This window comes from Coturnix japonica, chromosome 20 (genome assembly GCF_001577835.2).
Source record: "Coturnix japonica isolate 7356 chromosome 20, Coturnix japonica 2.1, whole genome shotgun sequence".
Lineage (NCBI taxonomy): Eukaryota > Metazoa > Chordata > Aves > Galliformes > Phasianidae > Coturnix > Coturnix japonica.
This window is the reverse complement of record NC_029535.1, coordinates 454,821-475,699: the sequence shown is the minus strand read 5'-3', so window position 1 is coordinate 475,699 and position 20,879 is coordinate 454,821. Positions and strand designations below refer to the sequence as shown.

Genomic DNA, 20,879 nt, shown 5'->3' with positions numbered 1-20,879 from the left:
CCTCCGTACAGCCCCGCACAGCCCCGCACAGCCCCGCACAGCTCCGTACAGCTCCGCACAGCCCCGCACAGCCCCGCACAGCTCCGTACACCTCCGCACAGCTCCGCACAGCCCCGCACAGCTCCGTACACCTCCGCACAGCTCCGTACAGCCCCGCACAGCTCCGCACAGCTCCGTACAGCTCCGCACAGCTCCGTACAGCTCCGTACAGCTCCGCACAGCCCGTCAGATCCGTACAGCCCCGTACAGCTCCGTACAGCCCCGTACAGCCCCGCACAGCCCCTCTCAGCCCCGCACAGCTCCGTACAGCCCCGCACAGCCCCGCACAGCTCCGTACAGCCCCGCACAGCTCCGTACAGCCCCGCACAGCTCCGTACAGCTCCGTACAGCCCCGTACAGATCCGTACAGCCCCGTACAGCTCCGTACAGCTCCGTACAGCCCCGCACAGCCCCGCACAGCCCCGCACAGCTCCGTACAGCCGCCGTTCCTGCGGGCGCTGCTGGCGGGACTGCCGCCGTAACGTTACTTAATGGAGAAGCGCGGGTTTGAACGAGTCGCCATTAAATTCCGCCCGCCGTCAGTCGGTGACGGGGCGTTGCGGCTCGCGGTGCCGTGAGTCCGGGCCGTGTCGCGTGACGCGGACACGCCGCCCCGTTAATGACTGTGCCCGGAACGCTCCATCCACGCGCGGACCGTTTCCTGCCTCCCGGCGCCACGTGACGGGCTCTGCACGGGATCCGCCCGCCCCGCTCCGTGCCGAGCGCGCAGGGGAAGGGCCCGGCACCGCCCAACGGCCCGGAGCGCTGCGGGCCGAGGGCTCCGGAGCAACACGGGTGTCCGACACCGCCGGTCCCCGCGGACACGGGGCACACGGACACGCGAACCTCCCACGTTCCGCCCCGCCCCCCGCGGCGCCGCCTCCCATTGGCCGAGGGGCGGGGGCGGGCGGGCCGCTTTGTGACGTCACGCTCAGCTGTCGGAAGGTCCCGATTAGTGCGGGGCAGCGGCGGGCGCGGGGCACAACGCGGAGCGACACCGGGACGGGCCTGACGGGCCGCTCCCAACACAACTCCGCGCCCGCCGGTGCCGCATCGCCGACAGCGACCGGTACCGATACCGGCAGGTGAGTGCGCGCTGCGGGGAACGGGGGGGGGGTCCGGGGTTTCCGGGAGCGGCGGGGCGTCGGGCGGTGCCGGCCGTAGGGCGGGGGGCTCCGGGCCGGGCCGTGCGGGGGCTTTGGACCGGGCCGGGCCGGGGCCGCCCCCCCCCCCCCCCGCGCTGTTGTTTGTTTCGGCTCCGCCGGATTAAGCCCCGCGCCTGCGCCCCGCTCCCATTGGCCGCGCCGGGTTGGAAGCTGCGGTGACGTCACTTCATTTCCATATGACATTGAGACGTCACCGGGCCGCATCCCCCCCGCAATGTCCTCCCGCGACCCCGCGCGGCCCGGCCCGGCACCGGCACCGCCCGGCGGTCACTGATACCGGCACGGCCCGGCGGTCACTGATACCGGCACCGCCCGGCGGTCACTGATACCGGCGGTCCCGGCGCCGTGTGGGCCGCGCGGGCTCAGCGGGGGGGGCGGTTGGTTTGGAAATGGCGGCTGTGCGGGCTGCCATCCCGGTGTGCCATCCCGGCAGCCCCGCTCTCGTTCCCGCGGCCTCACGCGTGGCGCCGCGTGTCCCGTTCCCGCGGGCTCCGTGCTGCTGTCACCGCCGCCCCCGGGACGCCCTCGTGCTGCGGGACGCGGCCTCGGCTGCGGTTCCGTTACGGGCACGGGCGTCGGTCGGTCGGGCGGGCGCTGCGCAGCTCCGGCAGCAGCCGCTGTTTTCTTTCTTTAACCCCGAAGAATAAATGCTGTTATTTTTAATCCTCCAAAATACCGCTCCGCTTCCTCCCGCTCCGCGCTGTCGCCGTTTCTGCTGCTCGTGTGGTCGGGTGCGACGGGAAGAGCGCGGGGGGAGCGTTTCCCTCGAGGATGAGCCCGTGCCGCCTCGTGGGCAGCGCTGGGGGTGCCCGGCTGTGGGCCCGGCCCTGCTCGGTGGCTGCGGGGCTGCGCGTGGGGCCGCCGGGAGCTGCGAGACGCGGGGTCACCCCGCAGGGCAGCGGGCGGCCGGGGGGGGAGGGGAGCGGGGCCGCCCCCGTGTCGCGGTGCCGGAGTGTTGTCTAATTTAGGTGAGGTGAGCCACAAATAGCGCTTCCCACGTGTGCTGGGACGCGCACCTGATCCGTACCGCTGCGCTGAGCGTCAGCAGCTCCCGCTGTGCCGGGACGGACGGCAGGGCTCGGCGGTGCCGCTTCCCGGCGCTGCTGTCCTCAAAGGGCGGAGCTGCCGGGGGTTTCCTCGCGGCCCTGGAGCTCGCTGGGCGCACAGCTGGGGCCGCTCCGTGTGGGCAGCGGGGACATCCCAGCCGTGGTCGGCGCCTGGGTGAGCCCGGGGGTGCGTCGCTCTTGTTTGCCTCCACGATGGTGAATCTATAATTTTATTGTTAGGATTCGATGCTCCAGGAAATGGGGCTGCCCGGTGCTTTGGTGATGAGCGCGTGGATGGGCGGTGCTGAGATGCCGTGCTTGTGGCCGAGGTCCCGGGGCACAGCGCTGCCGTGGCCGCGTCTCCGAGCGGGGAAGCTCCTCCGCTGCGCTTCAGTGCTGGCAGAGGGAACCCTCCCGGGATGATGGACGGGGGGGATCCCGTCTGCCGTCAGCGTGGGGGCTTTGCTGTTCTCTATGTCCAGCCACGGTGGCGTTTTCGTGTCCTTTTTTTGTCTCTGGACCAAATGCGTTTTCTGAGCGCGGTTAATGCTCTGCCCCTCGTGTCTGCCATCTGTCTGCTCTGAGGGCTCTGCAGCCATGAATGAAATCGGAGCGCTGGCCCCACGCTGAGCTGTGGGGCTCTTCCCCTGCAGGAAGCTGGAGCAGTAACGAGGTCCGGCTGGAGGAGGGCACAGCCCAGGGCAGAGGTGACACAGCCCTCGCCCTGCCTGGACTGTGGGCCGTGGTGTGCTTAATCCTGCTGCGTGTAGCCCTGGCTCTGCCCCTGTTCCCTCAGCTCGGGTGCACCAGGCACACATGGCAGTGAGTGGGTGTCTGCTGGGAGTGCCCACCCAGTGGGTGCAGTTGGGGTGGCTGTCTCTATGCGTGGCTGTGTGTGTGTGTGCCCTGCGGCGCTGGGTTTGGAGGCCTGGCTGGTACAGGTTTGGGGCATCATTGACAAGTAGCAGTGGTGGTGTGTGTGACATGGTCACCTCCCAGAGCCAGAGGGTGGCAATGAAATGCACGCAGGTGCTTGAGGAGAGCATCTCTGCAAATGACGCACAGAGAATCTAACAGTGACATCTTTCAGAATTAAGCCAGCCCAGAACAGGTTACAGCACTAGTGAGGCTTCTGGAGGTGAGAGTGCTCCCCTTGGAGCCCTTTTAGCCCTTGGAGCCCATCCCCAGCGAGTGCACATTTCTAACATGTCACGTGCAGCGCATCCTTTGCTGCAGCAGGGGCTGGGACCACCTTCCTGCTGTGCCCACTGGCACCATTCCTCTGGCCTGAATGCCCCTGTTCCCTTTTGCAGGCCTTTGCACTAAAGCCAAGTGAAGAACCTCATAACTGCACTGCACTCCCTGTAACTCAGCAAAGACTTCAGCAAAGCACTCCTGCCACAAGGAAGGACCTGCAGCAACAGAGCTCTGTGCCCTTCCTTGTCTGCCCATCCCCGCATTGAGGCGGGCACTTAGCAGCCGCTTTTCTCCTGTCCCACCTGACTGCTCCCCACCATGTTCCAGCGTCTCACCAGCCTCTTCTTCAGTGACAGCAGCGCACCAGAGGGCCTGGAGGAGCCCAAGCCCTTTGTCTCCGAGGAGGAGGAGGAGGATGGATGGCTCATAATCGAGCTTGGAGGTGAGAGAAGTAAGGTTTCACACAGCTGCTGAAGGGACTTGTCTCTCCAGTGCCGGGCAAGTGCTGTCAGGTGATGGCATAGCTTGCCCCGCAGTGGAGATGCTGCCCTGGGGCTCCCAGGCTCTTGGTGCCAGGATGGGACTCCTGCACAGTTCTGGGTCAGGAGGAGAATTGGGCTTTGGGGTGGTCCCACCTGCTCACTGGGTGGGGGGCAGAGCAGCGTGGCCTTGGCTAAGCCAAGGGCAGGTAGGGATGACAGCCACATCCCCTGCACTGTATTGGGACCGTGTTCTCACGGCCACCCCCCCTGCAGCCATCTTCAGCTCTGCAACACATTGGAGTCTTCTGAAGCCACCCAAGGGGGGAAATCTCCTCTCCAAAAGCCTTTGTGAGGGTTTATCTACCCAAGGCATGCCCTGCACGTTTGACAGGAGCAGGTGAGGTCTGCTGCTGTGATGTCACTGTGTCTGGGGAGCCCCTCCATGCTCTCTCCTCCAGGGCTGGCTGTGCCCCTCTGACAGCAGCCAGGCCGTATGCATTCCTTGTGCATGAGGGCTTCTCCAGCTCCATTATGATCATTGGGTTGCTATTGTAGGGTCGATGATTCAGCTGATTGCAATGATCATTTTGTGACCTCTTGCTTGCACAGGCACACACAAACAGCTGGCTGCACTGCAGGCCGTGGGCTGCTGCTCCTCACTGCCCACCACTGCAGCCTGCTCAGCAGGGCTCCAAGGCTGGCTGTTTTTCTAGGTGACTTTTGTTTTGTTTTTTAACTGAAGCAGCCAGGCCCTTGATGCACAGCCAGCACTTCCAGCAGGGAGCTTGCGTGGACCTGGCACCCCACTGCTAATCCCTGTCGGCACCACGGCTGCCTAAGCATTCCCCAACCAGCGAGGGATCAATATAGTTCAGTCCTATTTTGGAGCCCAGAGTTATGTAAAGCACTTCCAAACCAAAGACTCTTGGCTTCAGCCCTGGCCTCTGTGCTGTGGCAGATGAGTGCCTTACAGCCCGGCTCTCCCCCAGTGGCCTCCAGGTCTCTGACCCATGTAGCACAAAGTGCACCTGACTGCATGGTCCCACGGGACACATCTCCAGGGCTCCATGTGCAGGCTCCCAGCTGCAAGTCCCCAGCTGCTGTGGGCAGCCCCTGTGACATCCAGGGCCCTCATTGGGATGGATGGGGATAATTTAGCACGTGTGGCCCCGTGTCCTGGGAGCATGCTTGACCCTGGGGAGCAGCGCTGAGTCTAAGCTCTGTGTCTGCTATTGGCAAGCAGTCTGCAGCCTGCTACAGTCACAGCTGTTCCTTGCCTGCTGCCCACTGGCCTGAAGCAAGGTGCTCTCTGCCTGTGAGGCTAATTGTGGCCGGCCCTGTTCCCAGGCAGGAGGAGCAAACACCTGCCCTGTGCTTTGTATTTTTTCCAGGCTGTTTAGGCAGCACAGGCTCATGTTTGCCTCCGATTTCTCCTGCACCTTCACCCTGTCTATATAGTCTGCACTGAGCCCACCCCAAGCAGGGCATGGCCCTGGTGGCTGCGTGGCAGTGCAGGAGGAGGCAGCCAGCAGGTTGCAGTCAGAGGTGATGTGAAAACATCTGGTGGAGCTCTGATATTCCATGGGAAAGATTTTTTTCCAGGGAAGAGGTGTGCACTGTGTGTGTTTGGCTTCCCCGTGTGCACAGTGTAGTTTGCTGCCCTTCTTCAATGGTGCAGTTCAGGTGATCTAGGAAAGCTTGCAGACAAAAGCAAGGATTCTTGACTGATTGATTGATTTAGCCAAATTTCTTTCTCTGCTTCAAGAAAGAAAAGAATTTCTGCCAGGATCCCCAACTTTTGGTGAAACCCCCCAGCAGGACCCATTACAGGGTCAGCACACAGGGCACGGGGGCTCCCTGTGCCCATCTGCGGCGGCAGTGCCGTGGGTTCATCACACACTAATGATGCCCCTTTCTCTCCCCCCTTTCCCCACTGTACATGGTGTGTGTGTGTCCCCGCTGCGCCCCGCATGGCTCTGCACCCCGCTTGCTCCCCAGGCGGTGCTGCCTGCCCCGGTGCACAGCGGCGGGCAGGGGCCGGTGGCCACGGGTGCTCGGTGCGGCCCCATCCGGCACCACCACCTGCCTCGCCGCCGGCCCCGGTCCCAGCTCACACCGGCAGCCCCATGCCCACCCTGCCCAGCCCCTGCTTGATGGACGAGAGTTGGTTTGTCACCCCTCCCCCCTGTTTTACTGCAGAGGAGCCTGGCCCCGATGGCGTGGGCAGCAGCCCAATGGAGGACCTGCTCATCGAGCACCCCAGCATGTCTGTCTACGTCACCAGCACCCTCGAGCTGGATGCAGAGGGACCTCAGGACGATGCTGCCAGGTGAGCATGAGCTCAGGGACCAGGGTGGCCGTGCACAGCATGCAGCATTTTGCCCATGCTGCACACCCAGGGGGAGTGGGGTTAGTGGTTTTAAAAGGTAGATTTGGGTTGGCCTAGGGAAATATTTAATGCCAGAGGTGATGAGATGCTGGAACAGGTTGATCAGGGAAGTTGTGGATGCCCCGTTGTCATTGGAAGCATTGAAGGTCAGCTTTGAGCAACTTGGTCTGGTAAAGATGCCCGTGGTAGGGGACTGGGCATGATTTGCTTTGAAGGTCACTTCCAACCAGAGCCATCTTGTGAGTCAGTGACATCAGTGTCCCTGTGTCCTATCTGGCAGGGTGCCTTGGCCAGCGCCATGCAAGGACAGCAGCTTCCATGCCTGAAAGTATTCTGGCATGCACTAGGACCATGTTAAAATGACGGCAGGCATGGGACTGGCCACGTGAAACCCTTGCTAAGTGCTTGCTGCTGGGGAGGCACTGGCCTTGTCCTCATCCTCTCCTGCATATTGCACGTCACCCTATTGCCAGGCTGGGGAGTCTGCCAGGCTGGGCTTAAGCCTGGTGGCTTGCATAAGAACAGCATGAGCAAAGAAGCCTCACCAGGAGAGGGTGTCCCTGAGCACATCGCTGCTCCTGAGCCCCCATTTTCCCCATACAGGGGAATGTTGCAGCCTGCTGCCACCAGCTCTCTCTCCTGGCTCTTTGCTGGCTCTGGTCATGCTGCCACTGTGCATGGCAGTGGGTCAGGGTGCTTCCCCCCTTCACCCACCACATGTGGGTGCAGATGTTTCTTTCTGGCCCATATTCCAGTAAAACAGGGGATGTAGTTAAACAGAGATGCCATAATCTGCCACCTAACTAAGGTTCCAACCAGACCCAGACCCCTGCCATCCCCTTCCCTGGGAGCTGACAGGATGCAGCCCCTGGATCTGCCCTTCCCACATCTACAGTCTCTGTGCAACATGGGGAGCTCTGTCCTCTCCCCATGGCTGTCCCTCACAGTGCTCAGGAAAGCCCTGACTGTGACAGCCGGCCCAGCCCTGATGCTGCAGTGCTGGGCTGCTGCTGCCATGGCCCTGTGAGCCCTTCCCCATGTCAGGGAAGCATTCCTGGTGTCACGGCTTTGCTTTTCACCCAGCCTTACAAGGCAGGGTTGGAGAACCTGTTTGGCCGGGGTCGATGTCCCTCTTGGCCTGCTTCTTTTGCGAAGCCCCGCTGAGGGCTGCAGCGCCATCTCTGGAGGAACTTCGGTGCTGGTGGGTGAAGGAGGAGGGAGGCCAAAGGGAGCTGGGAACCGGCAAGGGAGAGGATCTGCTTAGGGAGCGGGATGGGCGCAATAGGGCCGTGGGCTGCGCTCGGCTCCCGCCCGCCGGGTTTGAGCGTTCCCCTCCCGCCCGGACCATCCCACAGCCCTCGCACGGACACCGGCGGGGATGGGCCCTGCGCGGAGCAGGGGCACGGGAGGGCGTGGGACGAGAGCCCCGGGCACCGCCGAGCTCTGACGGTGCCGTGTTCCCACAGGGAGGTGCCGGAGCCCCGTCTGGAGCGGCACGTGCCGCACCGCAGCGCGTCCCTGTCGGTGAAGGCCGCCGTCCTGGAGAAGGTCAGCCAGGCGCGGCGGGTGCAGCGGGCCAAGCAGCTGGCCGAGAAGCCGTGGCTCAGCCAGAAGGCGCTGCAGCGGCAGGACCGGGCCCGGCAACGTCCGCCCCGTCGGGCCCGGCAGCGCGCGGGGAGCTTCCTGCACCAGCCGTGCCAGCGCCACTGCAACTACTGACCTCGGCGCGGCGCCCGCCGGCGGGGCTCGTTCCCCCGCTCACAGCGGCCCCGGCGCCGCCGCCCCGCGCTCCTTCCGCCCCCCTCCCTCCCCCGGGCCGTCCCGGCGTCGCCTCGCGCGGTGCGGACGGGAGGAGCGGAGCCGCGCTGTGCGCCGTGCCGGCCGGTCACCCCGCAACACCCCGACACCCCCCGACACCCCGGAACGGCCCCTTAACGAAACCCGAGCTGATCCCCGTTGGTTGTGTCCCGAGGAGCTGTGACAGCAGTGCCTTTCTTGATGACATCCCGCCCCTCCAGGTGAACTGACCGCGATGTCACGAGTGGATTCCACGTAGCGGGGAACGGAACGGCGACCAGATTTGGTATCCGAGGGGAAAAACCAACACTGTAACCAACGCTTCCTCCTCCCGGCTGCCGGCAGAGCGGACTGCGGGCAGAGCTGCTGGCACCGCTGCGGGGCCCTCGGCTGCTCCGCACCGGCAAAACCAGCGACCCCAGCAGCCCCGATTCCTGCCCAGATTTCTTAATCGCGTTTTTAGCACAGTCATATGAACCCCCACTGCCATTTGTACAGACCGCCGGGCGGGGCTTCGCGTTTCGTATTTTTAAAGACAACCTTACCAGAAATCTCAGGAAACAAAGCACTGAGCCGGGAGCCGTCGTTGCGCCGCCGGGAGCTGAGAGCTGGGCAATGCAGCACCGCGGGGACGTCGGCGGATCCCCGCAGCCTCCGGAGAGCGCCGCGGCCACGAGCAGCCCCGAGTCCTGCGCTGTGTCAGCCAAGGAACGGCAGCCGCCCCCAGCAGCAGAGCAGAGAACGGACCCGCGCAGCCCCCCTGGGTGGTGGAAGCACGTTGGAGCCGGTGGCAGAGAACGTGAAGGGAGATGGAAGGATGGAAGCCAGCGGTCGCGGCACGAGGCCGAGCAGTGGGATGCAGGCCAGAGCTGTGCCGCACTGGGAGCCCTGTCTGACCTGCCGACGTCGCATTGCTGAGGGCAGCCATCTCCAGGCCTGGGCGATGCTCATCGATGCTGCTGCACTGGGGCTCCTCCTGGCACCCCGTGTTGGCCTGTCAGCATTGGGAACCCCTGGGATGGCAGCGTGGGAACTGCCTTTAGGCAATTGTTGTAGGCCCAGCCTCAGCCTGCTGCCCTTTTTTAAAGAGAGTAAAACGCACCCCCAGGCCCTCCTCCATGAGCAGCCTCCCAGACCCCTGACTGCAGACCGCAGGGTTTACTGTTAGCTCTGATGAGCGGTCCCAAAAGCACACGAAGAATGGAAACGTGTTTCAATTACCTTTATTCTAAGCCACACATTGGAGCCTTCCAGATTCAATTCTTCCAGGCCAGTTTCTCGTTCCAGTCCTGCTGGGCGCAGCGCTGGCTGCCATGCTGCTGGGATCCCAGTTCCCATTCCTAACAGGAACCCCCATTTCAAATTCTCTTTTCTAATGTCAGTAGCAGGCGGGGCTGAAGTTCTGAGGCAGAAAACAGGCAGTTGTGTTGTGCTGCTTTTCCTGCTGTTATGGTAAGAACGGAGTTGCAGAGCTTGTTCCCAAAGCAGAGTAGGAGCGAGCCAGGGGTCAGTGCCTCATCCTGCCCACCCTGGACACAGTCAAGATGCACAGTTGCATTTCTGTACCAGAGACTGATGGATGATTCCTTGACTTGAGGGGAAAGTTTACATCCTTTGGCTTCCTTGGCTTCACATGAAATGCCTTTTTATTTCTGAAGTGATCCCTGGTACAAACTGGGAGCACTGCTCTCGTAGGAATACAGCTACGGGTGCTGCTGAGGACGACAGAGTCTTTATTGGGCACCTTGGTGTGCTGAGGAGAGCTGGGTTTGACACCAGGTGCCACATCCTGCAATCCCGCTGTCTCCAGAGCTCTGGATGATGTCCCCATTGGTCACCAGGCTGTTCCCCGCCCCAACAATGCCTTCAGAGGAAGAATTTTTTCTCTAGCCCAAAGGCACACCAAGTTAACAATGCCAGCAATTCTGCCTCCCAGCCATCTTAACGTGCTGCAAGTTCTGCACATCTGAGCAGCCACCCGTCCCAACAGCCCCTGCAAGGAGCGCCCAAAGCCAAGGCTGGGGGTGCCACCTCCACCCCTCTGCAGCTCAGAGGTGCTGATGTGCTGAGGGCACCACGCAGCCCCTGGGCTGAATGCTGCCGCATGCACACTGCGTGTCTTGTGTCCGCTCAGCCACGTTGCCCCATAGGAGACCCCTCACCGTGTCAACACTGTCCTCTGCTTCCTGCTCCTCCTGGCACTGGGGCATCCACAGCCCCAGCTGAGCCCTCCCTGGTTCCCATCATCTGTTTCAAACAGCAAACACTGTTGCTCTGTCCCATTTTGGGGAAGAGACTGCAGAGTGTTCTGTTTTCCTTGCGTCTTTCCGTGCCAGTCTGAGACATCTGTCATCGTGCTGCTCCCAGCCAACACAGGAAAATAAGTGGAACTACTATCACCCTTTTTATCAAGAGTATCTTTATAAAAGGTTAATAAATTATTAACAGTGTTCTAACGAAGAGGTTAATCCAGAGTCGTAGCATCCTGTGGGCGAGTGGAGTGCACTTACTATGGTGAATAGGCTCCTGGGGCTCCCCCCTCTGATGATTGCATACTTGCTCACGTATTAATTAATACCTATTAATCACCAATTAACCCTGTTCACAGTGAGTATGGATTCACTTCTCGCACTTTGTGACCAACACTCCTGATGCTGTGGCAGAGACACGTTTGAACTGTGCTTTGCAGAAGACCCACGCTGCTCCTGTCCTGTCCAGCAGTGATCACCACAGCCGGCCTGATACCAAATCTCCTGCCCCACTGTAGTAAGATCAAGGAAAACCCTTCACACTGAGGTGACGAGCCTCCTTGAATCTTAAAACAAATGAAAGGTGCTTAAAAACTGAGAACTTTTTGGTGTGCAGAAATGTGCACCTGTAAATATTTTAACTCCTGGTTGGATGTTCAGTCGGTTGTTTTGGGGTTTTTAGTTTTTAGCTGTTTTGCATCCAGTCGTTCTGATTAGTGAGTAGCTGTGCGGTGCTCCCAGTGGGAAGGGGGGGAGCACAGAGCAGGGAGAGTTGTGGCTGCGTCCTGCTCGGGCAGTGGGGCGAGTTTATGGCTTCGTTTTGTTGTGCAGGGGGAAGCTACAGCGTGGGCAAACGGGTTGGCTGGGGCCCATCATGGGGTGCTCTTCTGGACACTTCCAATTGGATGTGGGTTCAGTCACTGCCCATGAGGCTGTAGTTACTCACCTGCACAGAGCCTGTAGGGCGGTGTGGGGACGGGCGGGCATGAGAGCGGCAGCCACATCCTTGTGTTGTGAGCATCATCCCTGATTCCCTTGTGTTTATCCCCACAATTCGCATCGTACTGCTGGAATGGAGCAGGCCTGTTCTGCTGTGAACAACCCAGCGCAGGCTGACACCTTGTGAAAGCCCCAAGGTTTGGGCAGCTGGTGAGGCACTGGGGAGCAGTGCTGGGGCAGGCTGACAAGGATTGCTTCTGCCACCCCGGCAGCTCAGCACAGCCACGTCCTGCTGCCTGGTTCTGGCTCTGGCTGGCACCGGGAGCCGTGAGGTGGGGCAGAGGGCTCTGAAGATTGCAGCCACTAATGTGCTTTCCAAAACAAGTGCCGTGAAGGTTCGCTGTAGGAAGAAAATGGTTCTTTCCGCAAGAGTCAGCTTTTCTATAATGGAGAAGGTTTCCCCCATAGCTCATCCCAAAGATCACATCCACAGGAGTACTCACTGTACCTCCAGGCGCGTTGCTAATGAGTAGGTAATTCTATGTTTACATCTTCTCCATTCAGCCCCACTGGGCAGAAAGAGGCGCAGCCGTCCTGTTCTGCTCAGAGCAAGAAAATGAAGAAAGCACATTGCAGCAAGACTTGGGACACAAATGGCACAGCTTAATGATTGCTCCCACAGAGGCTCAGCGTCAGCTCCAGTGCCTGGCAGCACCCAGACCTCCACAGAATGCTCGCGGTTAGAGCAGGCCTGCAGAGGTGTGCCTGGATTTCACTTTGGTTCCAGCTGCCGGTGGTTCAAAGTGGTGAATATTATCCCAGTGTAATCGAGGGCTCAGTCCTTGTTATGTTAATGTGACCACAGTGTCTTCCATGGCCTCGTGCCACATGTTGTCCGTGCACCAGGAGATGGCCTTTCTGCTTCTTAGAAGAGGTCAGTCTTTATTGAAAACTACAGCTCTGTCTTTGTAACATGAGGCTGAACAAACCGTGCAACTCTGTGGAGCAGCAAAATTGTCCCGTGCTGTATTCCTTCCATTCTTCCCTGCAGGCAGATGAGGTGATGGTGCCCACCCCATCCATTGCGCTGCACTGGGGGTGCTGCTTTTCCAGCTCAGAGTCACCAAAACGCTGTTAGAGCTGAGCGTACAAACCTGACAGCTTCAGCTCCACTGCAGCTGACAGCACAGCTCCTGCTGCTGCATCCCATTGCTGGTGCAGCGGGGCTGGGGTGAGCACGAGGAAATTGTATTCCCTTCAAATGGGGGGGAAAGAAACCAGCACCATAATTCCAGCTTGCAGCTTAAAACCAGCCACGGGGAGCTCCCACTCCTCCCCTCCTCCACCTTCCCCACTCACCTTTGTTGGAAGCTGATCGCAGGCGGGCCCAGGTCTTGCTAGATCTTTTCTTTAGCTCTGTTTCATCACAGTTACACTTTGGGAAGTGTAGGGGTGGTGGAACAGCGCAAGGCGTAACAATCACATAGTGTTTTTTTTCTTGTATCACAAATGTACCTGTATGGAGCAATGGGTCACTGCAATACTTTATTTATATGTATCCACCCTCCAACTCGGTATTCTGCTTGTAAGACTCACCCAAACTTACTGCACATCGCCGTGCTGTATGACTGTGTATGTGCCTTCCACCCTTTGCTCACGGTCTGTCATCTTATTTTTCCTTAAACAACTGCAGAACTTGAATAAATCAGCAAACGACAGTTAAAAGTCCTATGCAAGGGATGACTGGGAATTTCATTTTCAATACTCCTGTGTTTCTACGTTGCTTTAACAAGCAGGTGCTGGGACTTGCAGAGAAGCCTCACAGAAAGAACACCCTCAAAGCCCCATTTCGGCTGCTGAAGCTCCTGGGCAGCTTTGAGGTGCTCAGCCCCCCCCCAGCACAGCTCCTCACCACTCCATGTGTGGGGCTGAGCAGCCAGCGCTGCCCCGGGACAGTGCTCCACATCCAGCTTTGCCTTCCATGTCCTCTTCTAAAGAGAAAGCGCTGTGCGGGCTGAGCAGGATGCCTTACGCCTGTGCTCGGATGCTGAGCAGGTTGTGGAGCCACAGAGCCATGTGATGCGATGCCCACGGCCATGTCCTGCCGCAGGGCGACCCGCTGCCCAATGCCTTACACTGGTGAGATGACACCGACACCGTGATTTTGGAGACGAGAAAAATGAGCCCCACATTTTCTACATCACCTGTGCTGTAGGACTGAAAGAAAGCTTGTTCAAAACACTAATGGAATACGTCCTCTGTGTGCGTTAACGTGTTAAATCGATGTAAGCAGGGTTAGTAGGGGAAGGCTGTCTGCTTCCTGTAGGACTTTGTTTAAACGTTTGCCACGTGTCAACAGACTGAGGGACACGACTGCCTGGAATACGTTACGTAGTGTGCCTGTGTGTGTGTAACCTGGGTTTGGTTGTTAGACTATAATGCCGTCTTTTGACTGAAAAAAAAACCCCGACTAATATAAAGAAAAACCACAAGAAATAAAATATATATATATATTTAAAGTCTATTTGACGTGTATTCCTCTGAAACCTACGAGTGCAGCTGCTTACAGACTGACTGCACAATGCAGAAGGTTTTGGCTTTTGAAATGGGCTTTGAAAAATCAACGCTGTAACTATCAGACAAGTCAATGGAAAGCAGCGCCCTTCAAAGACAAGGATGAGAAGAGGTGGCACAGGCTGTCATTACAGAACTCTTCCCCCATTAGCAAACCCTAAAGCTTCATAGAGTAGTGTGAGGACAGTTGAGATAAGTTCCACTTTGAAGATGAAGCATTTCTATGGTGAGGGCTGCTGACCATGGCAGGGCGCTGCCCAGAGGAGCTCCATGCACACAGCTCCAGCTTCTGCTCTGGGACCCAAAGGGCTGAGCTCCTCTCCTCCATTCCTCCTCCACCCAGCATTCCCTGTCCCCGGCCATCCCGGTGACCCTCTAGCAGTCCCCCATCAAGTTATTAACAATTTTCTTGCATATTGTTGTGGAAACCAGGTGGCAATATTCCACACATGGCTTAACATGTGCCAAGGAAAGGGCAATGCTTGCTTCCTCCCTTACCCACCGTTTACACCTCCATTATCAGCACCCGCTGACCCTCCCTGCCCCAAACCAGGCTCTCTCAGCCCCAGGCTTCCCTTTCGCAGTGGGCACCAACACAAGGCCCCCCCACCCCTTCCCCAGCACACCCCTCCTTTCCCAGGGCTGCCATCCACCTCCCACTTTGTCCTGCCCACATCTCCCTGGACCACAACCCTGCCATCAGCTTCCCCTGTGGTGGTGCTTTCTGCAGTCCCAAGCGCACCCCTTTATTCCCCATGGAGGAAAAGATCCCCATAGATATTACAAGGAACCCTTGTGGGTGCAGTGCTGTGGTTGGTATGGCTGGAGCTAAGCTCGAAAGCAGATCTCTCACTCGTAGCACCAACACCTTCAGGCTCTGCAGGCTCTTTTCCTGCCCACAGAACAAGGACCTTTCCTGCAAACACCTTTCAGTTCTGTGAGCTTTGTACAGTTCCTCATCCCCCTTGAACTTCCCCTGACCTGACAGGCAGTGGCAGCAGCCAGGCCAGGCCCAGAGCATGGAGATGCCGCAGTGGGCATTGCCATGCTGATGGACAGGACAGGAACAGCAGCACTGCAGTACAGTCCCTCCACCTGCACTGGGGCAGTGGGACGTCTGACAGGCGTGGGGCAATTCTGCTTTGTCCTCAGCATCACCCCACAAAAGGAATGAAACCAACCTCATGAGCTGGATGATTAAAATGAGGTTAAGAAATGGTGAACTCTGGAAGTAGTAAAAATAGGTCGCCTCAAAAAGTCAGCTGGCTTCCAGTTGACTGCATGTGTATGTGTGTGTGAGTGAAATACACAAATAAATGCATAGAAATCCTACAGGAGATGATGCTTTCCCTGGCAGCTGACCTCAGGGCACTGCAGTGCAGGACAGGGCTGCGAGCAGCAGGGCAAGGCCAGGCCTTGGGGAGGAGGCAGCACTGCCACACCAGAACAGCTTCTCCGAGGCAAAGGAAGTGAGGAGCCGAGCTCTGATAGCCAAGGAGGAAGGGGAGACGTCAGCCTTGCTCAGTTACCTGTGCACAGATAGGTTATTTCTGCCATTACAAGAGGCAGCAGCTGCAGCTTATGCATTTTAAAAGACATAAAGACCCGCTGCAGCACAAAGCAAGCCACCATCTAGAAAGACTCGTTTCTCCATTCCTCCCCACAAGAGCTCCCCGGAACAAAGAGCTGACCTACTTTCCCTGGCAGCACACAAACCAGTGGCAGCCATGGCCATGCAGCCCCGCACAGACACCGCACAGACACCCCAGGCTGCTGCAAAAATTTGCTGCACTGCAAATAGGGATCTCTTCACACTGTTGATGCCACACTTCCTGCAGCTCCGTTCTCCTGCTGAGCACCTCTGGATTCCAGCTGGGTGCAGTCCGTGCATTCACTGCATACAGCCCCAGCTTGGAGGGTGGCCTTGGAATCCTTGTCTTGCTTCTCCACAACAGCTGCACTGCTTCATTCATCCGCAGCTCAACAAATTCCTTCCTGAAGCTCCATATAAGGAGCTGGTCGGCCCGGAGCTCCACATAATCCATCCGTGCTCCCCGTTTGGAACGATGCCACCGTTAATAATAATGCAACCCAAATTATAGGACAATAACATTTATTTAGAGCATGAGGGATTCCACATTGTACAAACCCATAAAGTCATTTTTGTGTCACTGGTCCATTTCTACAACAAATACATCCGATCTACTATATAATAATAAAATTATTTACATTTCCAAACAAAAACTGGGTCCGTTTATAACCCTCTCACTGCTATTCACATACAGTACTTAAACAACAGCACAACACGTTATTTTTATACCTAAAAATGACAACCCTGTATTCTAATTTGTTTATGAAAAGTGGAAACAAAGACATTTACAATTGCCTCCCCCCCCCTCCCCTTTCTTACAAACACATTAAGCTCAAGTGTTTAACCTGGACTTCATCCTCTCCATTCAGGGGGCTTTAAAAACAATTCTGTTTTTATATCTATTTATCTGGTCTTTAGAAAAACAAAAACCCACCCCCCAAAAGCATTTCTTGGGAGCGGAACAATATTAAAATGACTTACTGTACAGAATTTTATTTAAAAAAGAAAAATCACAGCTCAAAAATTGCTATTGGTAAATTCACACTCATTTACAAGTTTCATGTTTCCATGCAGTAATTTACTTGGATTTTCTTCTTTTTGACTGCATTGCACTGGCACTCGTTTCTGAAATCAAGAGAAGAAAAGAAGCATGGATGCTCAGTCGGTAACCATTCATGTGAGGTGCACAGATCGCTCTCCTACCATCCTAAAGTCACAGCGGGGAGGGATCGGGGACAACCCCTCACAACACACAATGCAGGCTGCACCCTGAGCACCGCCAGCACCTTCTGTGGCACAGCTGGGCGCAGCAGCACGGCCTTGAAAACAGCAGTTGTGCACCTTCAGCTCTCTAACGTGAGTCTCACACAGCTCACATCTCGCTCAGCCACTGCACGCAGCAGGGCTCCACAAACAGCCACTGCGCTGCACACAGCCTGCAGAAATCGGATCCAAGCACAGCACATGGAGATGGCGCTGCTGGGAAACCCAGGCTCTGATCTGAGCCTGCCATACACCTTGGGGACCTCACGGTCCCAGCCCTCAGAGAACCAGGCCACTAGAAAACAAGTCTCTTCAGTGCACATTATGAGTCACAGGGAAAACAGCTTATGCAGAAGGGCACAACGCGGTACCTCACCAGAACAACAGAAGCACTTGCAGAGGCAAGGCTACAGCGAAAGCGGGGGGTGTTTTTGGTGTTTTCAGTGCACTTACCAAGGCACTGCGTTTCCATTTCAGAACACAACAAAAAGTAAAAAAAACTGAGTAACAACTAAAGGCATCTGCATCTTCAGATGATTTAAATATGCAATTGGAAACATCAGCGATGTGTCTTTGGCTCTTGGCAGTATTTTCCAGTAAACTAGAAAAGCTCCATGGCCATTAAGCGCCGTATTACAAAAATATCCCAAGTTTCACAAACCCAAAGCTACAGTCAGCACTGAGGCAGCCCTTCCTGGCAGGGCGTTCTAACAGATGCAAACCCCAGCACAGCACCAGTTTCCAGACGTGGGACCATACCCTGCTGGGCAGTGCCGACTTCCAGCAGCTGCTCCCTGCTGCCTTCTGCTGCCCCCCCAGCAGAGCCCATCATCACAGCCTATCCTTGCCAATACTCTGTGGCTCATTTGCAGCACCCGGCCCCAAACCCTTTTTTCTCCCTGCTGTGCTCAAGTTTTCCCTAAATGCTACTTTTTTTTTTTTTTTTTTTGTTGTTGTTGTTGTTGTTGTTAAATAATGTCCTCAATCAGCATCCACTTTTGTTTATTTTTTTCCCCAACCCTGTACTCTCCTTAAGCCAGATTAACAACTTTCTTGGGACACAGATCACACACATCCAGGCGGAGGCCATGTACAAAACGTACAGGCTTCTTTGAGCTGTGTCGCCAATAAAGGCACAGCAGAGAGCAGGCACACAGCACACCTCTCCTCACCCCTCACACTCCATCTCACTTATCCTTCATCCCGTGCCCTTCCACAGAAGCGCCCTGTTTGCTCCAAAGCTCTGCAGCAGGCAATGGCTCACATGGAGACAAGGCAACAGCAGGGAGCAGCACACAGCAAGCCAGGCTGCTGCAACGCCCTCAGAACGATGGTGCTTCCACATACTGGTTTCAAAAACAACTATTTTATTTACAGAGATGAACAAACAGCACCGTCAGTACGAGGCCCCTACAAAAGTGCTGCTATTCTTTAAATTGAATGTTCTTTTGTGTTCCCGTGTTTTCAGAATTTGAAGTGCCTCTGGTTGTCATCTTTAGGTTCACTCATTACAGCACCTCAGACAGCCTCGAGCTCCCCAAGGTATCACCCAATCATTTCACATTTGCTTTGCATTTTCCAACCTTTTCTTCACATCGTGAAAGATAACTTAGCGTTACAATACAGACTGCTGCACAACCCTGCTATGAGAGGGAGCTCCAATTAAATCCAGCAGCCACAGAACTGCAGAACACAGAGGAACCTCCATGTGTTGTTGCAAGGTTACATACAGTTGGAAGACTCTCAGGCTCTCATAGATGCAAACATGCTTAACAGCAAACTTTGGTATCCTCAATATGGAAAATGGCTGCTGAATTCAACTTGGCTTCTTTTTACAATGATGATGTATTAATACCTCTGTGCTCTGCAAGTCATCATTAAAATATTGGTCGAACATTTCCTCATGCTGGTCTCTCTAACCCCTCACACAGCCTGTGTCCATCAGATCTGCTCTGACCCTTACACATCAGGAGCTGTCACTGCTACCTTCAGAACTGCAGAGCAGCACCATGGGTTGTGCATTTTGGTAACAAAAGTGCACACTTCACGACTGCTGTGTACCTTGTGCAAGGCTGCAGCCCACACGGAAGTAAGGCACGTGGTATCTGCCAGCAGCAGAGGCTGCTGCCTGTGATCTCAGGGTTTGGGTGTTCCTGGGAAGGACACCCAGGGGTGCACCCCTGTGTGCCGCAGGCTGCCAGCTGGGCAGCACTCTGTGTGCCTGCACACAGGCATTTGGCTTTGCAAAAGCTGACCGCATGCTTGGAATGACTGAAGTATTTTTCTCACGTCTGACAAGATTTCAGGGAAAAAGAAAAAAAAAAGATGCTTTTTAACTCAAGCACAGTCCACTAATGACACATTTCTGTAATGAGAATTTCAACTTCCCCTAGGCAAGCTTGCCAATTACTATGTTAATTAGTACTGCAGAAAACCTGTTCCACAAATGTAACAATAAGAAATCCATACAAGATTCACCGCCAGTACAGGTTTAGGTAAACACGTGAACAGCGACCTGCGTCTGAAACCATTGAAACTAGAGTTAGAAGCACATAACAGTTATAAACTGTAAACCAACCACAGTTACGAGCCAGTTATCAAAAGGGTTATTTGGGGAAGCACCTTACTTCCTGCCCCGTCCACAGAAATGATGGCTGTGCGTTTGTTTTACCTTTTGCAGTGCTGGATGAAGATGCTGGTCTGGAGGACCTCTTGCGCTGTCCATTCTCTACAGTTTCCTGTGAAGCGGCAGAATCCTCTGTTCTTGAATTTCTTCTACTTGGAGTTTTAGACTTTTCACAATTCTCTTTTGTCTCATTACTAATAAAGTGGGACAAAATATTTCTGATGAAGTGTAAGAAGAATTACGTTTTTCTATGCAACTCAGACAAGCTGAAGGATGGACCGACACAGGTACCAGTTCCGGACTATTAGCACTGAAGATATGAAATGCTAGAGATACCAGAAGTTTTATCAGATGAAGAATGACCTGAGTAAGTCAGAGTATAGTCCATTTCTATTAAAAATTATCAGAGGATACAGAATTGAGAAGTCCTCAAAGAGAATATTTTCAACATTAGAAGACCAAGAAATTAGATGCATTATAAATTGTCTGCTCTGTTTTCCACAGGTGCCACCATTACTGAAGTCTAGGAAAAGCAAACAAGTTACATTAGAGACTGCTATGATATGGGAATACAGAGTTGAAATTGTAGATGAACATAAGGAGGAATCATGAACCCTTAATTGCCAGCTTTTGTTTCCATTAAAAAGACTCAGCTGTCTGATCTACAGAATTTCTTTACATAATAAAAAGCATGAGGCTTATTTAAAACTTTTGAGAAGTTATATAGCATGCTTCTGTTATAAGAAGCAGTAATAGGCCATGGAAACAGTAGGCTGTGTGGGAATCCCTGTTTCTTGTTGCTGAGACAATAATTGGAGTGTAACGTGTTGTAATTAAACTCCACTTATGCTTTATTAGTATTTGCCCTGCAAACTCACCCTGACAACTGGGGCTTCTTTTTAAAGTATTAATGCCAGACAATTTCTGATGACTATGCAGCTCCTGAATATCAAGCTTAACTTCTGTGAATTAAAAGGCAAGCAATTAAGCACATAAATAAATCTACTGATAATAGAAAAGAAGAAAGAAAACTCCTTCCATGCCCTTCTGCTATTTGCAAGATTTCACAAAGGGATGCCTTAATCAGAGAACTGATGTGAAACACAAGGCAGACCTGTGCATTACAGAGGTGCTATTACAGTGTCAATATTTCAGAGGAAGTGCAACTTTAAGAGAAAGAAAAACTACTACAGAGATTCGCAGTTTTAAGTAACAGCTTGCTGAAACAAAACATGCTTTGCCAATGTAAGGAAAGACAGTCAAACACATTCTCAAGCAGGGAAACAGAGTAAAGGAGAAAACAGAAGCATGTGGATTGTCAGATACAAAATAAACACTGAAAGCAATTTCCCCACAGGTCAGCAGTATGGGCAACCAGGTCACAAAACTGGTCTTCCAGTAAGGAACCAGTAAGCAACGACAGCCAATTACTTCCAGGGCAATCTGGAGGTGCGTGTTGGCCAAATGGGCACCATCAGCTGAAGTTCACTTACTGGAGATAACAGCTGAACAGTTCAAATA

At 55.3% G+C, this 20,879-nt stretch overlaps 2 protein-coding genes across 8 annotated transcripts in view; one reads left to right on the top strand and one right to left on the bottom strand.

The window, feature by feature from the left end:
• Positions 1 to 398: 398 nt before the first annotated feature.
• On the top strand, positions 399 to 13,828 carry TP53INP2 (tumor protein p53 inducible nuclear protein 2). Of its 2 annotated transcripts, none has more exons than XM_015881254.2 (4): positions 399 to 1,124; positions 3,565 to 3,890; positions 6,130 to 6,259; positions 7,786 to 13,828. In XM_015881254.2, exons 2-4 carry the CDS (start codon positions 3,767 to 3,769, stop codon positions 8,036 to 8,038), a joined length of 507 nt encoding a protein of 168 aa, XP_015736740.1. In that variant the 5' UTR covers positions 399 to 1,124; positions 3,565 to 3,766; the 3' UTR covers positions 8,039 to 13,828. The 2 variants fall into 2 exon arrangements, with proteins under 2 accessions (XP_015736740.1, XP_015736739.1); XM_015881253.2 differs by having other exon boundaries at positions 5,929 to 6,259.
• Positions 13,829 to 15,974: 2,146 nt separating this feature from the next.
• NCOA6 (nuclear receptor coactivator 6) overlaps positions 15,975 to 20,879 on the bottom strand; it is a 41,340-nt gene continuing 36,435 nt past the window's right edge. For 4 of the 6 annotated variants that reach the window (XM_015881248.1, XM_015881252.1, XM_015881249.2 and 1 more), the window contains one exon: positions 15,975 to 19,552. In XM_015881248.1, coding sequence (XP_015736734.1) covers positions 19,339 to 19,552 — 214 coding nt within the window. In that variant the 3' untranslated portion in view covers positions 15,975 to 19,338. Of the gene's footprint in view, positions 19,882 to 20,879 lie in introns of all 6 variants that reach the window. The other 2 variants (XM_015881250.1, XM_015881251.1) reach the window with 2 other exon arrangements.